This window comes from Sinocyclocheilus anshuiensis, unplaced genomic scaffold, assembly GCF_001515605.1.
Source record: "Sinocyclocheilus anshuiensis isolate Anshui unplaced genomic scaffold, SAMN03320099.WGS_v1.1 scaffold506, whole genome shotgun sequence".
NCBI classification, from domain to species: domain Eukaryota; kingdom Metazoa; phylum Chordata; class Actinopteri; order Cypriniformes; family Cyprinidae; genus Sinocyclocheilus; species Sinocyclocheilus anshuiensis.
Genome location: NW_015544144.1, coordinates 47,070 through 70,502, shown reverse-complemented (window position 1 = coordinate 70,502; position 23,433 = coordinate 47,070). Strand labels below are relative to the sequence as shown.

Below are 23,433 nucleotides of genomic sequence, written 5' to 3'. Positions count from 1 at the left end.
AGTGACAATTAGAGAGGCTGATGTGAGACACACACCCGCTTATGAAAATGAGAATCTACAAAAAAACTGTGAATTTTCTTATAACCTGAGGTCCAAACTGCAAAAAATGTCGAGAAATTTGATAAAGCTAATATCCAGTGTTGCAAACAAGGAAATCAAGGGGCAAATGCCTGCAATTATTTATGGCATATATACTTACTTACATAAAGTTACCAGAATTAATGGGCCATTTTCAAGCTGTTAAAACCGGAAGTCACTAAACTTGAAAGTGGGTCAAACCTCTTGTTCAACCACAAGCATCATGCAGGAAAAAAAAGGTACTTAAGATTCTTTGTCATGAAAGAAACATTTATTGTACTAATTAGTTACTGCCAAACAGACGATTTGAAGCTCACTGGTATGTCGTATATCTCTCAATATACAGTAATCTGAAATCATTTTAATTTTGTATTTTATATATGAATGTGTAGTTTTATAAAGTCTTTACCATTTATTTATTCACAATGAACAAATAATGAAAGAGAAGAAAAATTTACACTAAACTTTATTTGTTTACTTACTCTTCGCAGATAAAATCAAACATGGAATTGTCAGGTGAGTTTGTTTGGATGTTATCAATACCGGTTTGTTTATTTGACTACAGCCAAAGCAAGATATGACCCCTTGTGAAAAAGAAGATTTCTTTTAACAGAAATAACCTACTTTAAAAGAATAATTGCAAACTTAATGTAGTGGTTTTGGACATTTAATTGCATGTAATTTACAATGAAATGAAAATGTATTATAGTTGTCACGCTCCCAACATTACAATTTTAATTAATATTATCTATTAATATTATCGAATAATATTATTTTATTATTATTAATCTACAAGTGCATTTTCAATACATTTATTTGCACTTCTTTTCACTTCACTTATGAAAACAAATTAAACCAGTGTATTGAATACAAAATTACAATTTTTAATAATTTCTTGTATTAAAATATGCATTAGTGTATTAAAGAGCTGTAAGTGCGAACATGAAAGTTGTAATCTGCAGATATGAAGTTTATAAACCTGATTGAATGTTGTGTAGCAAGGATGACATCCATGTTCATTAATAATACACAATAGATTTCAGTGGGTAATAACTTGTTTAACAAAACTGTTTGATACATACTCATGTCTGTTTATGCTCCACTAGAGGACACTGCAATGGTACCTTGCCCAGATCCATATCGCCCACTTCATCTGGAGCCCTTGACCTGGGTCAGATAAGACTGGATATGCTTATTATTAATTAAAGCAATAAGCCGCAATACGCCGTGTTTTATGGTGAATTCAGAGCATTTATCTGGATATTGACATTAATTGTGCAATTATTGAAGCACTGATCAAAGTTAGCACTCTTTGTTGATGCTGGGATATTTTGTCACATTCTTCTCAGCAAAGATTTGTCGCTACTCCAGCGAAAACATTGTTTAGTGATAAACTTAGCATCTTTCAACAGATCTGCTTATCAGTGGATCATTACTTCACACAAAAATGAAAATTTGCTGTTAATTTACTCACCATCAGGCCATCCAAGATGTCGAATCATTCTTTTGAACTGGTTCTTTTTAGTGAACTATGAACCAGTTCACACCAAATCAATGAAACTCTTGTCGAGCAGCACAGATTTGAACTGTGCAATGTATTGTGTACTGTATATTTGATTTCTGTATTTTTTTAAATTACAAATGCAATGAAAATACAGGTATCGGTATTCAGTATCGACAAGTAGGCTACCAAAAATGAAAGTATCGGTATCTGACTCATTCTGGAAAAAATGGTAGTGGTGCGTCCCTACTAAGAACATTATTTAACACATATTATTCAATATTTTAGTGTTGACACAATACTTTGTTTACTACAATTTAAGAATGAAATTGAAATTAAAGTTTTAAGTAAAAAAAATTTTTTTTTTTTTAAACTACTGTACTTTTTGTATTCTAATAAATTAAATCATTTTGCTTTTAAATGTAAAAAAAATTACATTGCATTGTTCCCCAAAAGTTTTTTAATGTGCTCCTAAATGTTTTAACTTATGAGCACATGTGCTCCTTGGGGGGAAAAGTAGGCATCAAGCCCTGTTATATGTATTTTTCTCTAACAAATGCAGTTATTTCCTGTTATTTTTATGCTTATTTTAGATTGATCAATTGTTTGTCTACAAAGAACCTCATCCGGATGAATGTTTTGACGAAGGTCTGTTCATCAGCATTTCATGATTTCATGAATGAGATATAGCCGGATCATCGGGGTCCACGCACAACCCAGTGGGCAATTGATGTTGAAAAGACATCAAATTGACATCAAAATTGACATAAAAAAACAGGCCAAATATGCAAATCAAACTGATGTCAAAAACTTGGCATGAGTTTGATTTGATGTCAACTGAGCGTCATTGGCCTACATATACATCAAACCAATTTCAGTGTGGGATTAACTTCCTATTTTCACCCAATTACCACTGGAAGAAATTGCCATCCAATTTAAAATTGATGCTACAGCATCGTCATCGATGACTAATATTTGATGTCAAATTGATATCAAGGTGTCCGCTGGGAAACGCCTTGTGTAGGATACAGTTAGGTCACAACGGCCATGTCTCTTTTCAAACGTGATACGAGTAGGCCTATTTAAGTGTCTTTCTATGGAAGTGTTATTTTATGTACCATATTACAATAGACAAATAATATTGTCTATTGAAGTTTGGCATGTTTACTGGTCAGCATGAGTACACTTGAAGGCAGCAATATGTAGGCTACTGCAATAAAAAGAGGGAACTTTTCATTTTAACTGGACAGCAATAAATAAAGTCATGTCATGCAGCTTGACAGATGTTTATAATAGCATATTATTTGGAATATATTAAAATAAAGGTAATATTTAGTGATATTGAAGTGTTTTAGAGATCACATATTCTTTTGCAAACTGATTAAGTTTATTCATGTATATGAAATTATAATTATTTTTTGCATCTTGCTTAGTACAAATAATTATTCTGAACCATTTACACAGATTTCAATTTATAAGCATTCATGTTTCATTCACATTGATATTGTTGATCCCTGAGAAATCGCTGAAGCCCTCGAAAAATCTGCGTACACTATGTCAGCTATCTGATACCTTCTGTGAGTATTGTCTATGTGAACCACAGACATCAGTTGGTAATTTAGATGAAAAGTAAAGGAAGACAAAAAAAGATATCTAAGAATATGAAGCACAGGTTTATTTATTTATTATTGTTATTAGTATTAGGGTTAGGGTTACCTCAGTAAACATTTACCACTGTAAAAATTATTTATTTGTAATTCACAGTGATGGAAACTGATAGAAAAAATATAGATATCTTATCCTGTGGCTCTCTCTAGTGGGCAACATTACAAAGTGTTGTAGTCCGTCAACCATTTTGAGTAGGCAAAAAAGTCTTTTTCGATCTCCTCTAACACCACTTGACTGATTCTCACGAAATTTTGCATGTATCATCTATAGATACAAATAATAAAAATTGATCAAAATAATTTTAATTAGTCAAACCGTTTAGAAGATATAAGCCAATAAATTTTGTGGCTATGGCTCCATGCACTTATTAAACTATCTTATAAACCCTTAGATGAATCAAAATTCTTTTGATAACTTTTTGTCAAAAGGGTCTCTAGATGATATATACAAAATTTGGCATTAATTGGATAAATGGTCTAGGAGGAGTTCAAAAAAGTAGGTTTATAAAACAGCTCAAAATGGTGGAATAATTTTATGCTCGACTCAGAGAATCAGAGGGAAAAAATTATTTGGATTGTAACCTGTACTGTTGTGGAGCAAAAACATAAAAGTAATTATTATAGGTGTGTGTGTGCAGCTGAGTAATGGGGAAGAGTTGGGACCATTCTGCTAAATTTGGCATTTCTACGACTTATGGTTTTGGCTGTCTAGACACTTTTAGTGCAGAAAAAGACTAATAATAAATATAGCTGCAAGCAGGCACATCACATCTTCAGTGCTTGGCCCCTAATAGTAATAAGAAAATTAGTACAAATACAATAGAGTTCCGGCACCTTCGGTGCTTGGACCCCTAAATAAAGCGACATCAAACGAGCATCAATCTAATCTCCTTTCTTTTCATTTCTTACAGTCTGCTGTGGAATAAAGCCTGACAACAGATATAAGGTGAAGGATGACGTCGGGAATGTTCTTTTTAGTATTCTTGAGGACAGTGATTATTGTAGCAGGCATTTCTATCAAGGACGTTCCTTCATAATGAATGTTATTAATGAATCTAATAAAGAGGTCATCAGACTGGTGCACCCATTTGTTTGCAGCGGCTGCAATCATGAGGTATGAACGTTATCCTTCTCTTGTTCAGCCCTTGAGTATGTTGTACTGTATATTATATGCTGTATGTATATTTTAGCTGGAGGTTCAGTCTCCACCAGGCTTTGCCATCGGACATGTTCGACAAAACTGGCATGTTTGCCTGCCTAAATTCACAGTTGAGAATAAACGAGGTGAACCAGCCGTTAAGATTGCGGGACCATTTTTACCTCTTACCTGCTGCATGGATCAGAACTTTGAGGTGATGCACAAGTTAAAATTTTTCTTTTGAATTTTATTATTTTTAAATTGACCAAAGTTATTTTCTATTATAACATAACCTTCACATAAACCTTTTAGTATTTTTAGATTATGATTTTAACACTGTTAGTGTGCTTATCAAGCCATTTTCCTTGTTTCCTGACCCACATTGGTTGTAGGTTTACGTTTAGGTGATTTCAGGTTGTGTTACATTTCTGGGGAAATTTGATGACCACACTGAAGAAAAACACCTGTCTCGCGTGCGCACACACGCACACACACACACACATTTCTTTGGCTTTAAATGTCAGAGCTAACATGGTCTTGTTTGCTTTCTTAAAGAATAAAGTGATTAATAAAGAATAAAGCTTAACGCACACACACACACACGCACACTGGTTTCCATTTTTTGTGGGGACCCTCCATAGGTGTAATGGTTTTTATACTGTGCAAACCATATTTATGTCCCCACAAGGTCAAAATTTACTGGCATTACTATACTTGTGGGGTCATTTGGTCCCCATAACGTGATAAATACCAGGGACACACGCACACACACACACACACACACACACACACACACATTTCTTTGGCTTTAAATGTCAGAGCTAACATGGTCTTGTTTGCTTTCTTAAAGAATAAAGTGATTAATAAAGAATAAAGCTTAAGCTGTAAATCCAGTTCTGCTTTCTGACATTTATCTTAGACCCCTATAGGGCCAAATTTCAGAAACGTCCCCAGCTCAAATTTTTTATTTTGTCAATATTTTTTTTTTCTGAAGAAAGATTAACATGTGTAGTGATGAAAGCCAAAATATTAAATGTAATAAATGATGAAGAAAACCATTAAAATATTCATCCATGTATTTCTTTCACCATAAAAAATATTAACAAAATCAAAAATGTGATCTGGGGACCTCTGGTTGAGTTGACACGAAATGACACTATAGGCCTGTTTTTATACTAAAATATTACAGTGAAAACATACTGTAGATGAGGACTACCTGTGCTTGAATACTTAATGTGTTGATGTGAGTTATAATTACCCATCTTATACTTTGACCACAGCTGGTGTCTTTGAACGGGGCAGCGACAGACGGACCATTTGGCAAGATCTTCAAACCTTTCTCATGCAGTGTACTAAATACAGGTGCAGATTTTGTGCTGAGGTTTCCAAGCAACCTGGATGTCAAAATGAAAGCTACACTGTTGGGGGCCTGCATACTTATTGTAAATATTGTTTAGAAAGCCTTTTTTTTTTTTTTTAGTTTTGCAATTTAAAACTTTTTTATATTTATTATTATTAATACTCAATCCATTTTCAGGACTTCATGTATTATGATAAGCCAAAACAACCGTTACTACGTCTACTAAAGTATTTATCTCCTGTGACTGTTTACACTCTGTTTACACTCAAGTAAACACACATGAAGAAGATAACAAGGTAAATTCATAATAATCACCTTCTTTATTAATAAAGAAAAAAACACAGGAGATTGCAGGAGAAATACAATAGAAACATAAACCACACTAAATACTAACGAACCGACAAACACAACTGAAATCTCAGGGTTATCCACCTTTTTCGTAACGAGTACTGCATTTTAGATTATGGGAGGCTTTTACGATTTGGGCAAGTTCTACTCAACTGAAACAAATAATTTTATATCATAAGGCTGCGCTATAAATAATCCTTATCCGTCAGTTTGACTGAGTGAGCTGTACAGTTTCCTTCATGTTGTATTTTGAGACGTCAGGAGAATAATGGAACACTTAGTGTTTCATGATGACATGCTATAACAAGAAAAACTCTTTTCAGAAGAATAATGTCACCTCATTGAGTCCAGTTTTATTTATTATTGAGTTCATAGAGTGAAACTTTGGCTGATTGTTTACAGTTTAATGGAATTTACTCCAGCAAATCACGCAAAGTGCCACAGGGCATAGGAAAAAGGTGGATGCATACAGTACAAGGGGCAAACACAGGCAACTAAACGAAGCACAGCTGAAACTTAACGGAAACCAAGAATGTATTTTGGTATTTTTATTTGCTCAAAATGGATATGTGTGTATTTAAGGCCTTTAAAATTGTGTGGAAAGTTACCAAGGTGGCCATTTTTATCTTTGCGTGCAGGTAACATAATTTTCCATTTTGGATGCGCCAACTTCAGAAAGAAGACTGAAGGAAGACAAATGTCTGCAGACTGCTTGCCAAATTATCCTCCAATAAAGGCTGAAGAGAATATTGCATCTTGCAAAAAAAAAATAAAAAATGTCACATTGCAAATGCTGTTAAAGTTGCTAAAAATTTACCATCTCTTTTTCTGAGGCAATAAATCTTACATTTTATTATTTTGTTTTGTGAACTCCTTAAATTTGAAAGTGACAAATGACACATTATCACTTGTTTTTTTCAGTTTGTGGCTCTTATTGAAAGGTGCCACTGAGGTTGCATGTGTTATCGGGAAGTGAAGCAAACACAGCAGTAACCACAAACACCAACTGCTTCTTAGTAGGTGCTGGTGATGTTAAAAAAAAACTACCCCAACTGGCACTTTGAGTTGCTCGTCATGGAAAATCCAGACAGAATGCTCCTATTTAAAAATGACAAATTTTTCTCTGCTTTCTTGATGGATAAAATTAATTGCACAGACATGTATATTTTCTGCTTTTTAAATGCATTGTCAGTTTTTCAGACCATCCACCAAAATAAAGATTTTCTTTTGCCAATTTAATTATGCAATAAACATCTGGAAATTCTGCATTTCATATCAGACATTTTGTGCATGATACTTCCAATATCTCATAAGCCCACAAACATGTTAATAAATCTGTTTGTTGTCTGAATTGTTCCTCTGCCAGTGTACAGTACCACTGGTGTCTTGATACGTCAACACCCGATGTACACCCGTAACACCCGATTTTTTTTAAAGCGCTATATAAATAAAGGTGACTTGACTTGACTTGACTTCACAATATTTCAGGCAATGGAGTTTGCGAAGTCATGTCTTTTTTATGTCCAGAGGTACAATTCCAATTAACCCAACAACGAAAACAGAGAACACTGACAGACAACAGTATGATGAGTGTATGAATTATAATTTCCATGCCAGACAATTATCCTTAAAATGACTGAACCTTCAATGTGCTTAAGTGCTGTCATCATCTAAGTGAACATACAGATGGCAAAACCTTTGGCATTTTTACAAAGGTAGTTGTTAGATGGATATCTTGGACCATTTTGTTGATTTTTTCTGCTTTGGGTTTAAAATGTGAGACACCATTGTTCTGCTCAGGGGCCAGTTGCGTAAACTTAGCCTCTATGTTAAGACAGTGTCTTAAGAACTAGTCTGACCAACTAGAAGTTAGCTATCAGTCTTATTTTTGGGATTTAATTTAGACTAATCTGAATTTTTATGTAACCGAATTAAAAAAATTATGACCATTCTTTAAGAAAATAATTAGATGACTAACTTGTAAGACTAGTCTAAACCTTTTATGCTAACGGTTGCAGGTGTACCGTAGCTCTTGCATGACCATTTAGTCTAAAGTGCCAAAGTAATACATGAATGCTAGACATAATCGATACATTTAAAACTTATTTGCGTTTTTAACATTAGCATATATTGTTTTTTTTTTTTACTTTGTAGTGTTGTTTTTGCCACACACACAAAAAAAAAGCCTTCTGTTTGTACCGTCAGATGAAATCAGTCGCTCATGCTTCTATACTTAATAACTGTGCTCATTTATGTGACAGAGTTTGAATTAAAACAGCTAAATGTAAACAAACAGCTGATGTGACCCAGAGTTATTGAATACTAGAACCTGGTCACATGACATCACCATCATTAAGCTTTTGACAACTTTTTCAGTCTTTCTATAAAAAAACAAACAAAAAAACAAACATTATCCCTAAAAGTTTGAGTTAGAATAGTTTGCAAGAGCTCGATTAAATACAACAAGGCTGTGAAAGTGACTAGTGATTAGATGAGCTTGTTCTGTGTCGCTTTTAATGTCTCTGAACAACCAGTCCCATTTAGCCAGTTGATAGTAACTGCCTTTTTCAAGACAAGTAACTTGTAACACTCCAAAGAGAAAGGAAAAATTGAAATCGCATCATATGACCCCTTTAAAAATCACAAGGGTTTTACTGATGCATTTTCTGAAAGAAACAGGAACTTATACCGTCCAGTTAGTAGGTGGCGGTAAAGCAGATACCGGTTTTGCCAGCGGCCGACAGACAACTGAAGAAGAACACTTCCGTCCGTGAAGGTGACAGTTATGGCGGCGGCAGCTGTGGTTCGTGGAATCGGCTCAAATCTGTCAAAACATCTGCGTGAAGTCCGCCTGCATTTATGCCAGATATCAGCTGCCAGCCAGGGAAGCAGGTGCAGTACTGGCGCTTTTTACGGATGGATGTTTTGTAGGGAGAGTAAATGTCCTCTGTAGAGGCTACTTGAATCACTTGCAGTAATGTTTATGTACGTTATAAATAGTGGCTGACGACCTGTATGACTGAAAACTGCACGAGAAACCGACTAGCTTTTAATTCAGAGTACAGGGTTCGTACAGATATTTAAGAGTTAACTTCAAGAGGCTGTGGGGAGGCTGTTTCTAATTTTAATAATTATACATTAAAATCATTATTTATTATTGGCCACACGTTGTCCTGCCTAATGGAAGAACTCTTCCAATCATTAAATAAACAACACGGACAAACTGACCGATTGAAAGATCAATGTTCAGTGAATAATCAGATGTTGTGTATATATACAACATCCGATTATTCACTGAACATTGATCTTTACAAAGTGACACGACATGTGGCCAAGTATGGTGACCCATACTCGGAATTAGTGCTTTGCATTTACCCATCCAAAGTGCACACACACAGCAGTGAACACACATACACCGTGAACACACACCCGGAGCAGTGGGCAGCCATTTATGCTGGGGCGCCCGGGGAGCAGTTGGGGGTTCGGTGCCTTGCTCAAGGGCACCTCAGTCGTGGTATTGAAGGTGGTATTGAAGCGCTGTACATTCACTTCCCCCACCTACAATCCCTGCCGGTACGAGACTCGTACCCACAACCTTTTTGGGTTATGAGTCCGACTCTCTAACCATTACCTGTATGTATTATATATTTTACAATATATATATATATATACACACACACACACACACACACATACATACACACATATATATCGGTCAAAAGTTTAAAATAATTATGCTTTTTTTTTAAGTTTTTGAAATAAGTCTCTTATGCTTACAAAGACTGCATTTATTTGGTCAAACATACAGTAAAAACATTTAATTTTGTGAAATATTATTACAGTTTAAAATGTTTGAATATATTTTTTTTAAATGTAATTAATTCCTGTGATGCACAGCTGAATTTTCAGCATCATTACTCCAGTCTTGAGTGTCACATGATCCTTCAGAAATAATTTTAATATGCTAATTTGGTGTTTGAATTTTATTGGTGCTCAATTATTATTAATGGTCCTTATTATTAAAAACAGTTTTACTTTATTTATTTTCGTTGGAAACGGTGATACATTTTTTTTAGGATTCTTTGATGAATGGAAAGATTAATGAATAGCATTTATTTGATATAGAAATATTTTGTAACATTTGAAATGCCTTTACTGTCTCTATTGATCATTTTAATGCGTCCTTGCTGACTAAAAGTATTAATTTCTTTTATTTTAAAAAATGACTTATAAATGGTAATGTATCACAGTTTCCACAAAAATATTAAGCAGTAAAACGGTTTTAAACATTGAGTAACATAATAATAAAAAGAAATTGAGCACCAAATCAGCATATTAGAAATGATTAAAATTGATAAATGGATTGTGTGGCCTGACGACCATTGTTGTTTTTATTTTTTGGTTCAGCATGGAACTAGTTCTCAGTCATATTCTTATGTCTTTGTAATTATTATTTGTTGTTCTTATTTTAGAGATTTTATTGAGCAGCATTATGTGACATTAAAGGAGGCAAACCTGGAGTTGCCCATCCTGATCCGAGAGTGCTCTGGAGTTCAGCCCACGCTCTGGGCACGATATGGTAGGAAAATTCTCCTGAAAACTAAAGCATATTCATACAAATGACCACATATGCATAATGATGCATCTCTCTGCCTCAGGTTTTGGCAAAGAACGCAGTGTTTCACTGGACAACATGAATGTCGATCAAGTGGCCAAAGCACTTGAATCACTAGTAAATGCAAAGCCCTAAGTAAGCGTCCTGATGTAAAATAATGTACATGTTATTTGTGTTCCAAATTGAAAATAAATGTGTGTTCTAAAGGTCTTGTTTTTTTTTGTTTTTTTTTGTGCTTCTGTGAAAGGTAAGTGTGTAGATTGCCCATATATCCAATAAAGAGATTTCCAGTAGTCAGAAATGAGAATTTATTGTTCATTGCTTATGCTAGCCTGGCATCAGGCATATACAACAGCACCACCATATGCATATTTAGGGTCCCAGACATAACATGGGTGTTAACAATATTTTAGAAGCAAACCAGCAAACATTCGTAACTGTACTCTAAAAGGTTTAATGTGACTCTGTTCCCAAATACATTGTGTAAAAAAAAAAAAAAAAAGTACTTATTTCCACCTAGCATTTACAGCATAAATTATCGTTAATATGTTTCATTCTGAAACAGTCTTAATGTAGTGTGGTATATTTTTGTTTCATTTACGTATTTACTGCAGCTGTATTTACTTTTCATTTTTCAGAATCAGCAATTTTTTTCAGCTAATTAATGATAAAAACATTGACAGCCAATCATAATCCAGCCTGCTTTGAAGAGCTCAAGTATTTAAAGCGGCAGACAACAAAACTGCGTTGTACACTTAGAATAAATGGAATGTTAGCATGCATTGGCGTGGACACTAATATTGTAATATTTATCTTTATAGAGACCATTCTTGGTGTGAACAGAAGCTTTCTATGTGTAAGATAGTCTATGATGAAGTGACAATTTAAAGATGGGACATTATACAACTATTAGTATTTCTAGAATTTTTCTGAAATTTCCCATTAGATTATTACACTCCTTGAGGTGACATGAAAATCCCGTCATGTTATATACTGTCATTTGTACTTGCATTCTGTTTTCAATGAGCAGTATTTGTGAGATTTAACAGCACTCGGACATAATACTTAAATGAGAGTAGAATAAACAACTTGCATTCAAGATCAATCCAATCTGTTTTACTGTATACTGTATAAAAAACTTTTTTTTTTTGTGTTATTTTAGATACTGCGACACACACACACACACATATACACACACACACACATATACACACACACACACATATACACACACACACACATATACACACACACACACATATACACACACACACACAGACACACATATATATATATATATGTGTGTCTGTGTGTGTGTGTGTGTGTATATATTCAAGATCAATCCGATCTGTTTTACTGTCTTCCCAGTTTTTAATTTGAATTAAAAACATTTTTTTGGTATATATATATATATATATATATATTATGTAATTAACAATCAGGACATGTCTCAGGCACATGTCTTGCTTAATTTAATACTTCTCCCATTCTACATGAAATTCTGTATTGTCAAATTTCTTGGAGACTGTGATTATGTATTTTGATCTGAAGGGCCACTGTATGCTTATATGTAAGGTCTCAAGGACAAAAGGTTGGGATCCACTGATATATGTTATAAAACAAAAGTGTAACAATAATAATAAAACATGACAATGACTAACAATCTGTTTTAATGCAAAAGTATGTGCACGGAATAGGTAATTGTACATTACTCAGCTGTTACAACCCCTACACCAGTTCGTTGGTAACACTTGATTTTAGTGTCCTTGTTGCATGTTAGCTGTTGCATGTAGTTACACAGTAATAACAGTAAAGTATGCATAATTGCATGTAATTAGCATAATAGTAATGTGTTAATTAATCATTCTCACTATTTAAATGTGCAATTAGGCCTACAGTAACCATCGACTTCCATAGTATGAAAAAAAAGGAAGTTAATGGCTACCATCAACTGTTCAGACACGAACGTTCTTTGTAATTGTCTATATATTCTTTTGTGCTCGACAGAAGAAAGAAACTCATACAGGTTTGGAACAATTTGAGAGTGAGTAAAGGATAGCAGAATTCTCATTTTGGGTGAACTGTTCCTTTAAATGACTGATATATGCAGCCATAAATATGCCCAACGATGAAATCACAGTCTGAACATTGTTTCAAACCTCAAGAGGCTTTAAGAGATAGACAATCGACTATTCAGTTCTTACCGCCTTCGTCATGATGGGGTTGGACTGTGAAGAAAAAGAAAGGAGGGGTTGCATGGTTCTAATATCATAGAAAACTACTTGTTTTCTTGTTTTTGTCAGTGTAGCCTTTTGTGGTACGAAATAAATTATTGGCTAGATTAACAAAAAAACGCCGATTTTAACGCATTTTTGAGGATAAATTGCACAATATGTCCTATTTGCCGTTCCTTAGGTGACACGTGGTTTGTTGGTCAGTAGGTCGCCTGGTTTTTGGCGACGCAAGGTGGAATCCACCCAGCAGCAGCAGCAGCAGCTCCCGACCGCCACGTCGCGCTGACAGCAAGAAGGCGAAGATTATTAGCCTAAAGCTTCGTCTCGCCTCCTCCCCGAAGCTGATGAGCACGCTCATAGAGTTGCAACTGCTTTTGAAGTGGATGGCATTATTCGTGCTCTTCGGACTCCTCATCCTCAGTCCACGAACTTCTGCGTCTTGCAGTGACGCGAGGTCGAGCAGAGAAGACGCCGAGCGCTTTCGGGTTGAACAAGCTGCGGCTTTCAGACCCAAACGACCTCCACATATCATCTTCATACTGACAGATGACCAGGGTTTCAATGACATCGGATATCACAGCAGAGACATCCGCAGCCCGACGCTGGATAAGCTGGCTTCAGAGGGAGTGCGCCTGGAGAACTACTATGTCCAGCCGCTGTGCACCCCGTCCCGCAGCCAGCTCATCACAGGCAGGTCATTCACCTCATTGCCTTGTTCACACGATATGCAGAATGTCAAAAGTTCGTCACAAGTAGCTTTTCCACAAGCTGAGATAAATACTGATATATAGATGGTGTGTATAAGCACAAACGCAGTCATGACTCCACAACAATGCAGTATAAACATGAATTAAACAGCATGAGATTTAACAGAAAACACTAATAAACAACTGATAGCAAAAACGATTTTTTTAATATCAAATCTGAGCTGTCACACAGGGAGTTCTGGAAATGTTAGTTTATGTTTGTTTTTTTTACTGTATATTTGACATATTTGATCTGGAAGATATAGGTCAGTTGACTCATGACCCTATATAAAACAAGCGGTCAGTATAGCTCACCCAAAAATTAAAATTTGCTTAAAGTTTACTCACCCTCAGGCCAATCCAAGATGTAGATGAGTTTGTTTCTTCATGGGGACAACGAGAACAAGAAATGTAGCATTCCATCACTTTCTCAGCAATGGATCCTCTGCAGTGAATGGGTGCCGTCAGAATGAGATTACATAATCCACAAGTAATCCACTCCAGTCCATCAGTTAACATCTTGTGAAGCCAAAAGCTGCCTATTTGTAAGAAACTAATCTATTAATGTGTTTTAACTTTAAACTATTGCTTCAGGCTTAAAATATGAGTCCATAATCTATAATACAAGAAATGTAGCATTCCATCACTTTCTCAGCAATGGATCCTCTGCAGTGAATGGGTGCCGTCAGAATGAGATTACATAATCCACAAGTAATCCACTCCAGTCCATCAGTTAACATCTTGTGAAGCCAAACGCTGCCTATTTGTAAGAAACTAATCTATTAATGTGTTTTAACTTTAAACTATTGCTTAAGGCAAAATATGAGTCCATAATCTATAATAACACATCCTCTAGTGAAAAAAGAATGTCAAAAGTTCGTCACAAGTAGCTTTTCCACAAGCTGAGATAAATACTGATATATAGATGGTGTGTATACGCACAAACGCAATCATGACTCCACAACAATGCAGTATAAACATGAATTAAACAGCATGAGATTTAACAGAAAACACTAATAAACAACTGATAGCAAAAACGATTTTTTTAATATCAAATCTGAGCTGTCACACAGGGAGTTCTGGAAATGTTAGTTTATGTTTGTTTTTTTTACTGTATATTTGACATATTTGATCTGGAAGATATAGGTCAGTTGACTCATGACCCTATATAAAACAAGCGGTCAGTATAGCTCACCCAAAAATTAAAATTTGCTTAAAGTTTACTCACCCTCAGGCCAATCCAAGATGTAGATGAGTTTGTTTCTTCATGGGGACAACGAGAACAAGAAATGTAGCATTCCATCACTTTCTCAGCAATGGATCCTCTGCAGTGAATGGGTGCCGTCAGAATGAGATTACATAATCCACAAGTAATCCACTCCAGTCCATCAGTTAACATCTTGTGAAGCCAAAAGCTGCCTATTTGTAAGAAACTAATCTATTAATGTGTTTTAACTTTAAACTATTGCTTCAGGCTAAAATATGAGTCCATAATCTATAATAACACATCCTCTAGTGAAAAAGTCCTTGTTGTCCTCTCACATCAAAATCCACATAGCTGTTTTGGCTTGCTTGATCTGTACATAGTTCTCTCCTGATTCAGACCAGATGACTTTTTCACTGGAGAAACCAATATTATGGATAGAGGACTCGTATTTTTGGATGAACTATTCATTTAAGGCATTTTTAAGAAAAATGCAAACTTTTCAGAGAGAAAACAAAGACCACTAACTTGGTTGAGACTGAAAACAAGATTGCTATAAACATGCAACCTCACAAAAGCAAAAAATGTCTAAACACTGTTGGACCCAAATTTTAACCTCAGTGCAAACACTACGTTTCAAGTGCTTATTGCTTTAGTCAAGCACCTTTATTAACTGAGCTTCAGATTTGTTTCACATGTCCGATGTTCTATGAAGTCTTGTGCATGTATGTTTGTGCTTTGTTCTGATTTGACAGTTGTCCTTTTATAAAGCTGCATGTTCCTGGAAAAGCTTTAGTCCTTTGCTGTTTTCCAAGACATCGGGGATTGATTTCTATCCGGATTGTGACAAATAAATGGGAATAGGTCAAAAATGGATGTTAATGTAACACTTATTGTATTTGATAACGAGTATGTAGACACAATAATATTCACTGATCAATTGTGCACCATAAGGGGCTGTTCACACAGAGCACGTTTTTCCATTCCAATGCGTATTATACATTGTTTTTCTATGTAAACACACACTAGATGGATGTGTATGACTGTTGCGCTTGCGTCGTGAATCTTTTGCAGCGTCTCTCACACGTGAGCGCCATGTTTTTAAGACGCCGTGTCAAGTTTTTACATGCAGGACCGCTCATCAATTTCAGTTCCAAAACAGTGGACCAATCAGAAGACCCACGAAGGCGGGGCAAGCGTTGCAACCATTTGTTCACAGTAACAAGTTGCATGGCAACTGTTTTATTTGACAGCAACATGGCGAAGGAGGCATTCTGCACTGTGCTTTTTTTAAAGGATCAACTGATATACCGTCTAGCACTAATATACTATGATTATTAAAAAAAAAATCTGGTAAGTACAGTTCACATAGAACATGCTTTTCCATTCCAATGTGCTATTTTCCATTGTTTTTCTATGTAAACGTGCTAGACGGACGTGTACAACCGCCGTTGCACTCACATCTAGCATCTTTTGCAGCGTCTTACACATGAGCGCCATGTTTTTAAGACGCCGTGTCAAGTTTTTACATGCAGGACCGCTCATCAATTTCAGTTCCAAAACAGTGGACCAATCAGAAGACCCCGAAGGCGGGGCAAGCATTGCAACCGTTTGTTCACAGTAACAAGTTGCATGGCAACTGTTTTATTTGACAGCAACATGGTGAAGGAGGCATTCTGCACTGTGCTTTTTTTTAAACTATTCCTGAGCGCTGCATCTCTCGTTTTTAGGTGCAAAGACGCGTTCTGTGTGAATGGCCCCTAAGACTTAAAATGTTTATTCATAAAGTAAATAGGGTCCATTTTGAGTTCATAACAGGCGTAAACAAAACCTTATTGTTTCAATTCTTGTTTTTTCCTCTGTGTCTAAGCATTGGGAATTGATTTATGATTTCTTTAGATATCAAATACACACTGGCCTCCAGCACTCCATCATCAGACCACGTCAACCCAGCTGCCTCCCTCTGGATGTGGTCACACTCCCTCAACGCTTACAGGAAGCCGGTTACTCCACTCACATGGTGGGGAAGTGGCATTTGGGCTTCTATCGTAAAGATTGTTTGCCCACACGTCGTGGATTTCACACCTACTTCGGTTCATTGACCGGCAGCGTAGACTATTATACGTACGGCTCATGCGACGGCAAGTCATTGTGTGGCTTTGACCTCCACGAAGGTGAGTCAGTGGCATGGGGGAAAGGGGGGAAGTACTCAACTCACCTCTACACCCAGAGAGTGCGCAAAATCTTAGCAGCACACGACTCAACCAGTCAGCCTCTTTTTATCTTCCTTTCCCTTCAGGCGGTGCATACACCTCTAAAGCCACCCAAAGAATACATCTATCCGTACCGCCGCATGGGCAACGTTCCCCGCAGGAAATACGCAGCCATGGTTTCTATCGTTGACGAGGCAGTCCGGAACATAACTTACGCGCTGCGAAAGTATGGCTTCTACCGTAATAGCGTCATCATCTTCTCCACCGACAATGGAGCTCAGCCATTAACAGGGGGAAGTAACTGGCCCCTACGAGGGTGCAAGGGGACATATTGGGAAGGTGGCATTAGAGGAGTGGGTTTCGTGCACAGTCCCTTGATACGCCATCGAAGAAGGGTCAGCAGAGCCCTTATACACATTACTGACTGGTATCCAACCCTAGTTGGACTTGCTGGGGGCAATGTGTCGCAGCATCAGGGATTAGACGGGTTTGATGTTTGGCCTACCATTAGTGAAGGAAAGGAATCCCCACGACTGGAAATTCTTCACAACATCGACCCTCTTCATCGGCGCAGTTGGGGCTCGTTGAAGGACGGCTATGGATTGTGGGACACCACCGTGCAAGCGGCCATCAGAGTGGGCGACTGGAAGCTTTTGACGGGCGACCCTGGCCATGGGGATTGGGTGCCGCCCCAGGTGCTTACAAACTTCCCTAGCAGCTGGTGGCACCTGGAGCGACAGATTGAAAAAAAAAGAAAATCAGTTTGGCTCTTCAATGTTACAGGCGACCCTTGTGAACGGCATGACCTTGCAGCGCATAGGCCTGACGTCGTCAAGGAACTGCTAGCACGGCTAGCGTTATACAATCGCACTGCAATACCTGTTCGCTACCCGCCAGATGATGCTCGCGCTAACCCCAGTTTGAATGGCGGTGCATGGCGACCTTGGGTGAGCGAAGACGAAGAGGAGGAAAACTGGGATGGAATTTATTACAAGAGAGGAAAGAATCGCAAAAGGAAGAAATGTAGGCTCTGCAAATTACAATCATTCTTCAAGAAGCTTAATTTAAAGATCATGTCAAAACAAATACAAGATTCTTCTGCTATTGGACATCACTTACAATAATAAACTTAATTGCTGACCATGTTTAAGAGCTGGAAAGGAATAGTACACCCAGGACATCCAAGATGTGCATGACTTTCTTTCCTCGAAGAAAGGCGAAGAGAAATTAAGGTTTTAGAGGAAAACATACTCACCAAAGACTATTTTCGACAGTCCAAAATCCATATTTAGACAGTTTAAAAGTAATCCACACGACCCCAGCTGATAAATAAGGGTTGTAATGTAAATTATATACTTTTTATCTACAAATGCTTGCATTGGTGAAGTTTGGCTTAGTTCACGACCTCTTGTTTGCAGATTGAAGCATTTACTTGGTCACCTTTCTTTTAAGCTGACGTCAATAGTTGTGTGGTATAACATGTCTAAAAATACAAATATCTCTCAATTTATGTGAACTTATAAAAACTGCACGTGTATAAGAATTATACTACAATTGTACTGACAAATGCTGTTTACAGTAGTTTGATTGTCTTTTATTTCTTTTGAGAAAATAAAAGGTCAAGTTAATGCAATGTTGCAACATTTGGTGAAATTATATGAACTGTGAAACTATATTACAACAATGGTTTGAGCACCTGCAGACCTCTGTTGTTTGCATCCTATTTGCGTCAGACTATAATGCAAAATTCAAATGCCCTGCTGCTGAGCATCAGGAGACCACGAGGAGGCCAGGGCAGGACATCATTACATTTCAACACTATATTACAAGTGCAAGCTGTTTGTTCAGGCCCACTGGATATCTTATATAGTATGAAAACAAATCCCCTGTAGCACTGGCATTGGTGGATGGATGATAAGGTCTTGGGGTCAGGCCCAATACCATTAAGGAACCTCATGTTGGAACTGTATGACCGTTCAAAGATTTCCACAAACCACCCTCTGCCCACAAATGCATTCTGTGGAAGCATGAGACAAATCAGGGACAACCAAACCTCTCTTTGTTGAATGGAGGAACACAAGAGAAGTGCTGATATGCTCCTCCTTATTTTCAGCAAGTGATTGGATGGACAATAGACAGAAATGACTGTTCTGATTCTTGTTACAGTTTCAAAGTGCAGATGTGTTCATATTTTATGCTGTTATTTTTCATGAATATATGATTTTGAAATACGCCTCATTGTTTTTACACAAACATGGAGGATGTATGAGTGGATGTATCTGATGGCCTCATTGGGTATTCAGTGCTATTCAGTGAAAAAAGACATTTTTGCATACCTTTAAAAAGACTAATTATTACACTTTAAAAGAACAAAATGTAATGTTTTCAGACCCTTAACTGCATGTTGTTTACAATCAAATGAAAATGTATTATAGTTTGTTATTATACTTTTGTAATAATGAAGTTGCAATTTTGTAAAATACATTAAATCAAGTAACACTACAGAAAAAAAATATAACCAAGTACTTTACACATGCTTTAGTATGTTAGTCAACACTTAAAAATAAGTGTGCTTAAAGCACAATAAAAAATTAATATTCAAAACAATTAAGTACACTTCTTTGTCAGAAGGTGCTCTCTCTTGCTTTATCACTTTGCAGATTATGCAGTGGTGACTGCATTCATGCTTCACCTGCAGTTGGCTACACAAAACAATAAGGAAAAACAAAACAGAGGGAATATAGGAAACTGTTCGTTTTGGAGCTTGCTGATTGAATGCCTCCTCTTGCTGCTTCTGCTTCTCACAGTACAGAAGGACACTTTCATCATGCATGACACAAACCAAAGCCATCGCACAATCCAGATGTGCTTTCAGAAGAACATTTAGTGTGTGATGTGCCTCTATGCTTCCTGGCAAAACAACACTGCTTACTAGTTCACCCAAAAATAAAAAGGCTGAAAAACCATTTGTCTCTTCATCAGAACAGATTTGGAAAAATGTAGCAGAAGCTTTTTAAAGAGATAGTTCACCCCAAAATGAAAATGCTGTCATCATTTATTCACCCTCAAGGTTTTCTAAACCTGTATGTGTTTCTTTCTTCTGCTGAACACAAAAGAAGATATTTTTAAGAATGTCGGTCTGGTCCCCATTGACTTCTATAATATTTAATAAGGCTACCAGCAATTGTTTGATTGCCAACATTCATTAATTTGTGTGTGTGAGTGTGTACATGTTATCCTATCCCGGTGGGGACTTAAACATGAATACACATGGGGACTCGTGTCACCATGGGGACCTAAATTGAGGTCCTCATGGGCAAACAAGCTTATAAATGATACTGAATTAGTTTTTTTTCCTTCTTTCTGTCTCTGAGAATGTAAAAATGCAGAACGTTTTCTGTGAGGGGTAAGTTTAGGTGTATGATTGGTGTAGGGCCATAGAAAATATGGTTTGTACAGTATAAAAACCATTACACCTATGGAGAGTCCCCACAAGGATAGTGAACCAGACTGTGTGTGTGTGTGAATAAGTGTAAATAGGGCTATGAAAACTGTTCATACAGTTGTATTATATTATGTAAACAAATACAAACTAAATACAAATCAGTGAAGTCTGTATTTTTATTTATTTTTTTGCAATTTTTCTTTATCGTTCGTTTATATTGCAGCTAATTTACTTATTATGTATTTATTTTATGCATTCATTACATTATTTTATGCATTTATTCTGTACAGTTTTTACCTGACTACCCAAAATAAATAATAAAATGGAAATAAATTGATAAAGCAACTTAATAGTATACCACATTGTAACCATTAAAACAGGATTTAGCTTTAGGTGTGATTTCGCGGTTGTCCTGCAGGTGACTGCATGAGACTGTCTGGGCACTGAATCTAAAACGATTTTCAACCACTGCTTACGTTACGATTATTATTATTTTTTATTTTTTTTAAACAATCCGTAATTCTAACATGATAGAATTCTAATTAAAGCCTAAGACCTGCTTTTTGGAAACACGGTCCTGCTTATTATTTAGCCTAAATTCAGTTGCAGCCATCTCCTTAATGCATTAGCGCAGGGGTGCCCAACCCTGCTCCTGGCGATTTCAGTTTCATGTGTGTTACCATGATGGTGTTTGGTGTTTGTGTGAATGACACTGTGCACCTTCTATATATGTTATTATTTAAAAGCTGCTTGTGATGGGCTTTGGTTCATCATGTGACTTTCTCATCACCACCTGCATTTGGTGGCTATCAGTGTATTACAAAGGTACAAAACAGATTTCAGTACTTCAGTAGGTTGGTATATTAACATTATATCAGTTAATGAAATTACGGTATTTAACTGTAAATTTAAAACCGCAAAACCTAAAACGTTGCTACCGTATTGTTTACGGTAAAATTCCGGCAACCACAGCTGCCGGTTTTTTACCGTAAATTTTACTGAATTTTTTGTACAGTGTACAACATTACATTTGAAAACATATTTCACTTGTTACGACATGCTTTATTGTAGCTATTTGATTTGTTATAAATTACTGCAATTGTGTAGCCTGTTTGATCTGCTAGCTACTAAATAAAGCAAGCCCAATAGGCATTTCGTTTTTAAAAGCTTTTATTAATTTCTAAATTAAATATATTGCTTCTGATAAGGAGGAACAAATTCAGATTCTCATAACAATTTAAACAAGCATAGTTTTGTTTCCACCCCTTTTTAATTTTACTGCGTTTTGTCAAAATGTGTAAGCACTGAGCTTGTTCTTTTGAATGGTCGAAGGAAAAAAGTGTAATGCCTCGTAAATACATGTATAAGCTAAATAAAATAATTGAACTTCAGCACAAGGGCAACGAGACCTTTGCTTTGTCCTCGCATTATTATCAATCATCAGCGTGACACTCTTGCTCTGTTTAGGTTTGCTTTTCGATCCAAACTCATATGATCATGACTTGTGCAAAACAACATTTTTCTATCATTTTAATCAGCATTAAAATTCATATTTGTTAATAGATTTGTATTTATGTTAACAGAACTTTGATTTGTAATTCATATCAATCACCTCAGAGCTGTCAGTCGATGACGATATTCTCTGAAGATGTATTTATTTCCAAATGCTCTTCCAATTTCAAACACAAGGAAGTCACACTTGGACGTGAAATGTAACCCCACACATCTAAATCCTCTCAGATCGCTTTGAACCCTTTTTCTCCTTCTGAACCGAGCAAAAATCGTTTGCATTATTCTGTTTCCTCGAAGTCTTTTACTTTGGATCGCAGAAACATGTTTATTTACTGGTGTGCCTAATGGGCTGTAAAGTGTTTGCACGTTTTCAGATGGTGACATGAACCTATATTATTTGCCTATTCCTAGAGTTGAGGGGTAATGTTTAAAGTGAGGAGGAAAGGCATGAGTCAAATATGGACTATGGACAAACTAATATCTCTCCGCAAAGAGAAATGGCTGAATCCTGAAGGACAGCTTGATGAATAGATTGATGAATCGTTTGTATATTAAGTAACTCATTTTAAGATATAGGTCAGTAAAAATATGTAAACCACTCAACATGTAATGAAGTATCTTCCATGTTGTTATCTTATCAATAGGCAACCGTTTTCAAGCCGAACAGTGAAATAAAAGCTACTACGGTTATAAAATTATTAGCCCACGAACACACACTTGTTTGTCTTTACAACATGAACACAATCATAAATATTATTGATCAGCAGCACGCATAACTATACAATCTAAAATATCAGCTTCACGACGTCACACATTTCAGTTTGTCTCACACGGTTCACATCACTTTTGTCCAGGTGTCAAATGTTTTCATTTCCTTCATTTCATTTCAATTTTTTTTCGGACAGGTCATAATTTTATGGCCGTATGTTTGAGATGTTTTCATATCATAAAAGCTGATAGGAGACATCCTGAAATAATTTGGTATATTAGTGCTATCTCTGTCCAGTTTCTCCTTGAAAACTGGCTCATCGACACTAAGAATGGTCTGAGAAACGGCTTCTGGATTTGTAGTATTAAATGCTTTGAAAGTCCAGGTGAAATTGTCCCGGTCTTCCCTGCAGAATACAGAAAATACAGCCACGCTCACTCTCACTGAGGATTACGTAATTTAACAACACATTTTTTAATTCGATAGTAGGCAAGATGCTTTACCAGTAAAAAAAAAAAAAAGTATGTGTGTGTGTGTGTGTGCGCACGCGCGCGCTACCATAAAATAATCCTGTCTAATCTTTCATTTCGTTTTGCGCCAATGCCTGTTCCATATCTGTGTAAATAAAAGTTAATAAAAGCATTGATCTTTTTGTTTTTAAAA

The 23,433-nt window shown here is 36.3% G+C and overlaps 3 protein-coding genes across 3 annotated transcripts; all 3 read left to right on the top strand.

The window, feature by feature from the left end:
* Positions 1-338: 338 nt before the first annotated feature.
* LOC107695096 (phospholipid scramblase 1) lies at positions 339-6,816 on the top strand. Its single transcript, XM_016494904.1, has 9 exons — positions 339-397; positions 570-594; positions 1,185-1,249; positions 2,173-2,227; positions 4,158-4,360; positions 4,437-4,598; positions 5,665-5,826; positions 5,922-6,040; positions 6,731-6,816. The coding sequence occupies exons 2-8, from the start codon at positions 582-584 to the stop codon at positions 6,015-6,017; spliced, it is 756 nt and encodes a 251-aa protein (XP_016350390.1). The 5' UTR covers positions 339-397; positions 570-581; the 3' UTR covers positions 6,018-6,040; positions 6,731-6,816.
* Positions 6,817-8,788: 1,972 nt separating this feature from the next.
* On the top strand, positions 8,789-10,913 carry LOC107695095 (NADH dehydrogenase [ubiquinone] 1 alpha subcomplex subunit 2-like). The gene is made up of 3 exons (XM_016494903.1): positions 8,789-8,984; positions 10,565-10,671; positions 10,751-10,913. Exons 1-3 carry the CDS (start codon positions 8,878-8,880, stop codon positions 10,840-10,842), a joined length of 306 nt encoding a protein of 101 aa, XP_016350389.1. The 5' UTR covers positions 8,789-8,877; the 3' UTR covers positions 10,843-10,913.
* Positions 10,914-12,919: 2,006 nt separating this feature from the next.
* Positions 12,920-19,448, top strand: arsib (arylsulfatase family, member Ib). Its single transcript, XM_016494907.1, has 2 exons — positions 12,920-13,635; positions 16,791-19,448. Exons 1-2 carry the CDS (start codon positions 13,286-13,288, stop codon positions 18,226-18,228), a joined length of 1,788 nt encoding a protein of 595 aa, XP_016350393.1. The 5' UTR covers positions 12,920-13,285; the 3' UTR covers positions 18,229-19,448.
* Positions 19,449-23,433: the final 3,985 nt, after the last annotated feature.

Coding starts and splice junctions, on each gene's coding strand:
- LOC107695095 (XM_016494903.1), top strand. CDS start 8,878: ATGGCGGCGGCAGCTGTGGTTCGTGGAATCGGCTCAAATCTGTCAAAA. Junction 8,985..10,564: donor GCTGCCAGCCAGGGAAGCAG/GTGCAGTACTGG, acceptor TTCTTATTTTAG/AGATTTTATTGAGCAGCATT. Junction 10,672..10,750: donor CACGCTCTGGGCACGATATG/GTAGGAAAATTC, acceptor TCTCTGCCTCAG/GTTTTGGCAAAGAACGCAGT.
- LOC107695096 (XM_016494904.1), top strand. Junction 1,250..2,172: donor ATCTGGAGCCCTTGACCTGG/GTCAGATAAGAC, acceptor TGCTTATTTTAG/ATTGATCAATTGTTTGTCTA. Junction 4,361..4,436: donor GCAGCGGCTGCAATCATGAG/GTATGAACGTTA, acceptor TGTATATTTTAG/CTGGAGGTTCAGTCTCCACC.
- arsib (XM_016494907.1), top strand. CDS start 13,286: ATGAGCACGCTCATAGAGTTGCAACTGCTTTTGAAGTGGATGGCATTA. Junction 13,636..16,790: donor AGCCAGCTCATCACAGGCAG/GTCATTCACCTC, acceptor TGATTTCTTTAG/ATATCAAATACACACTGGCC.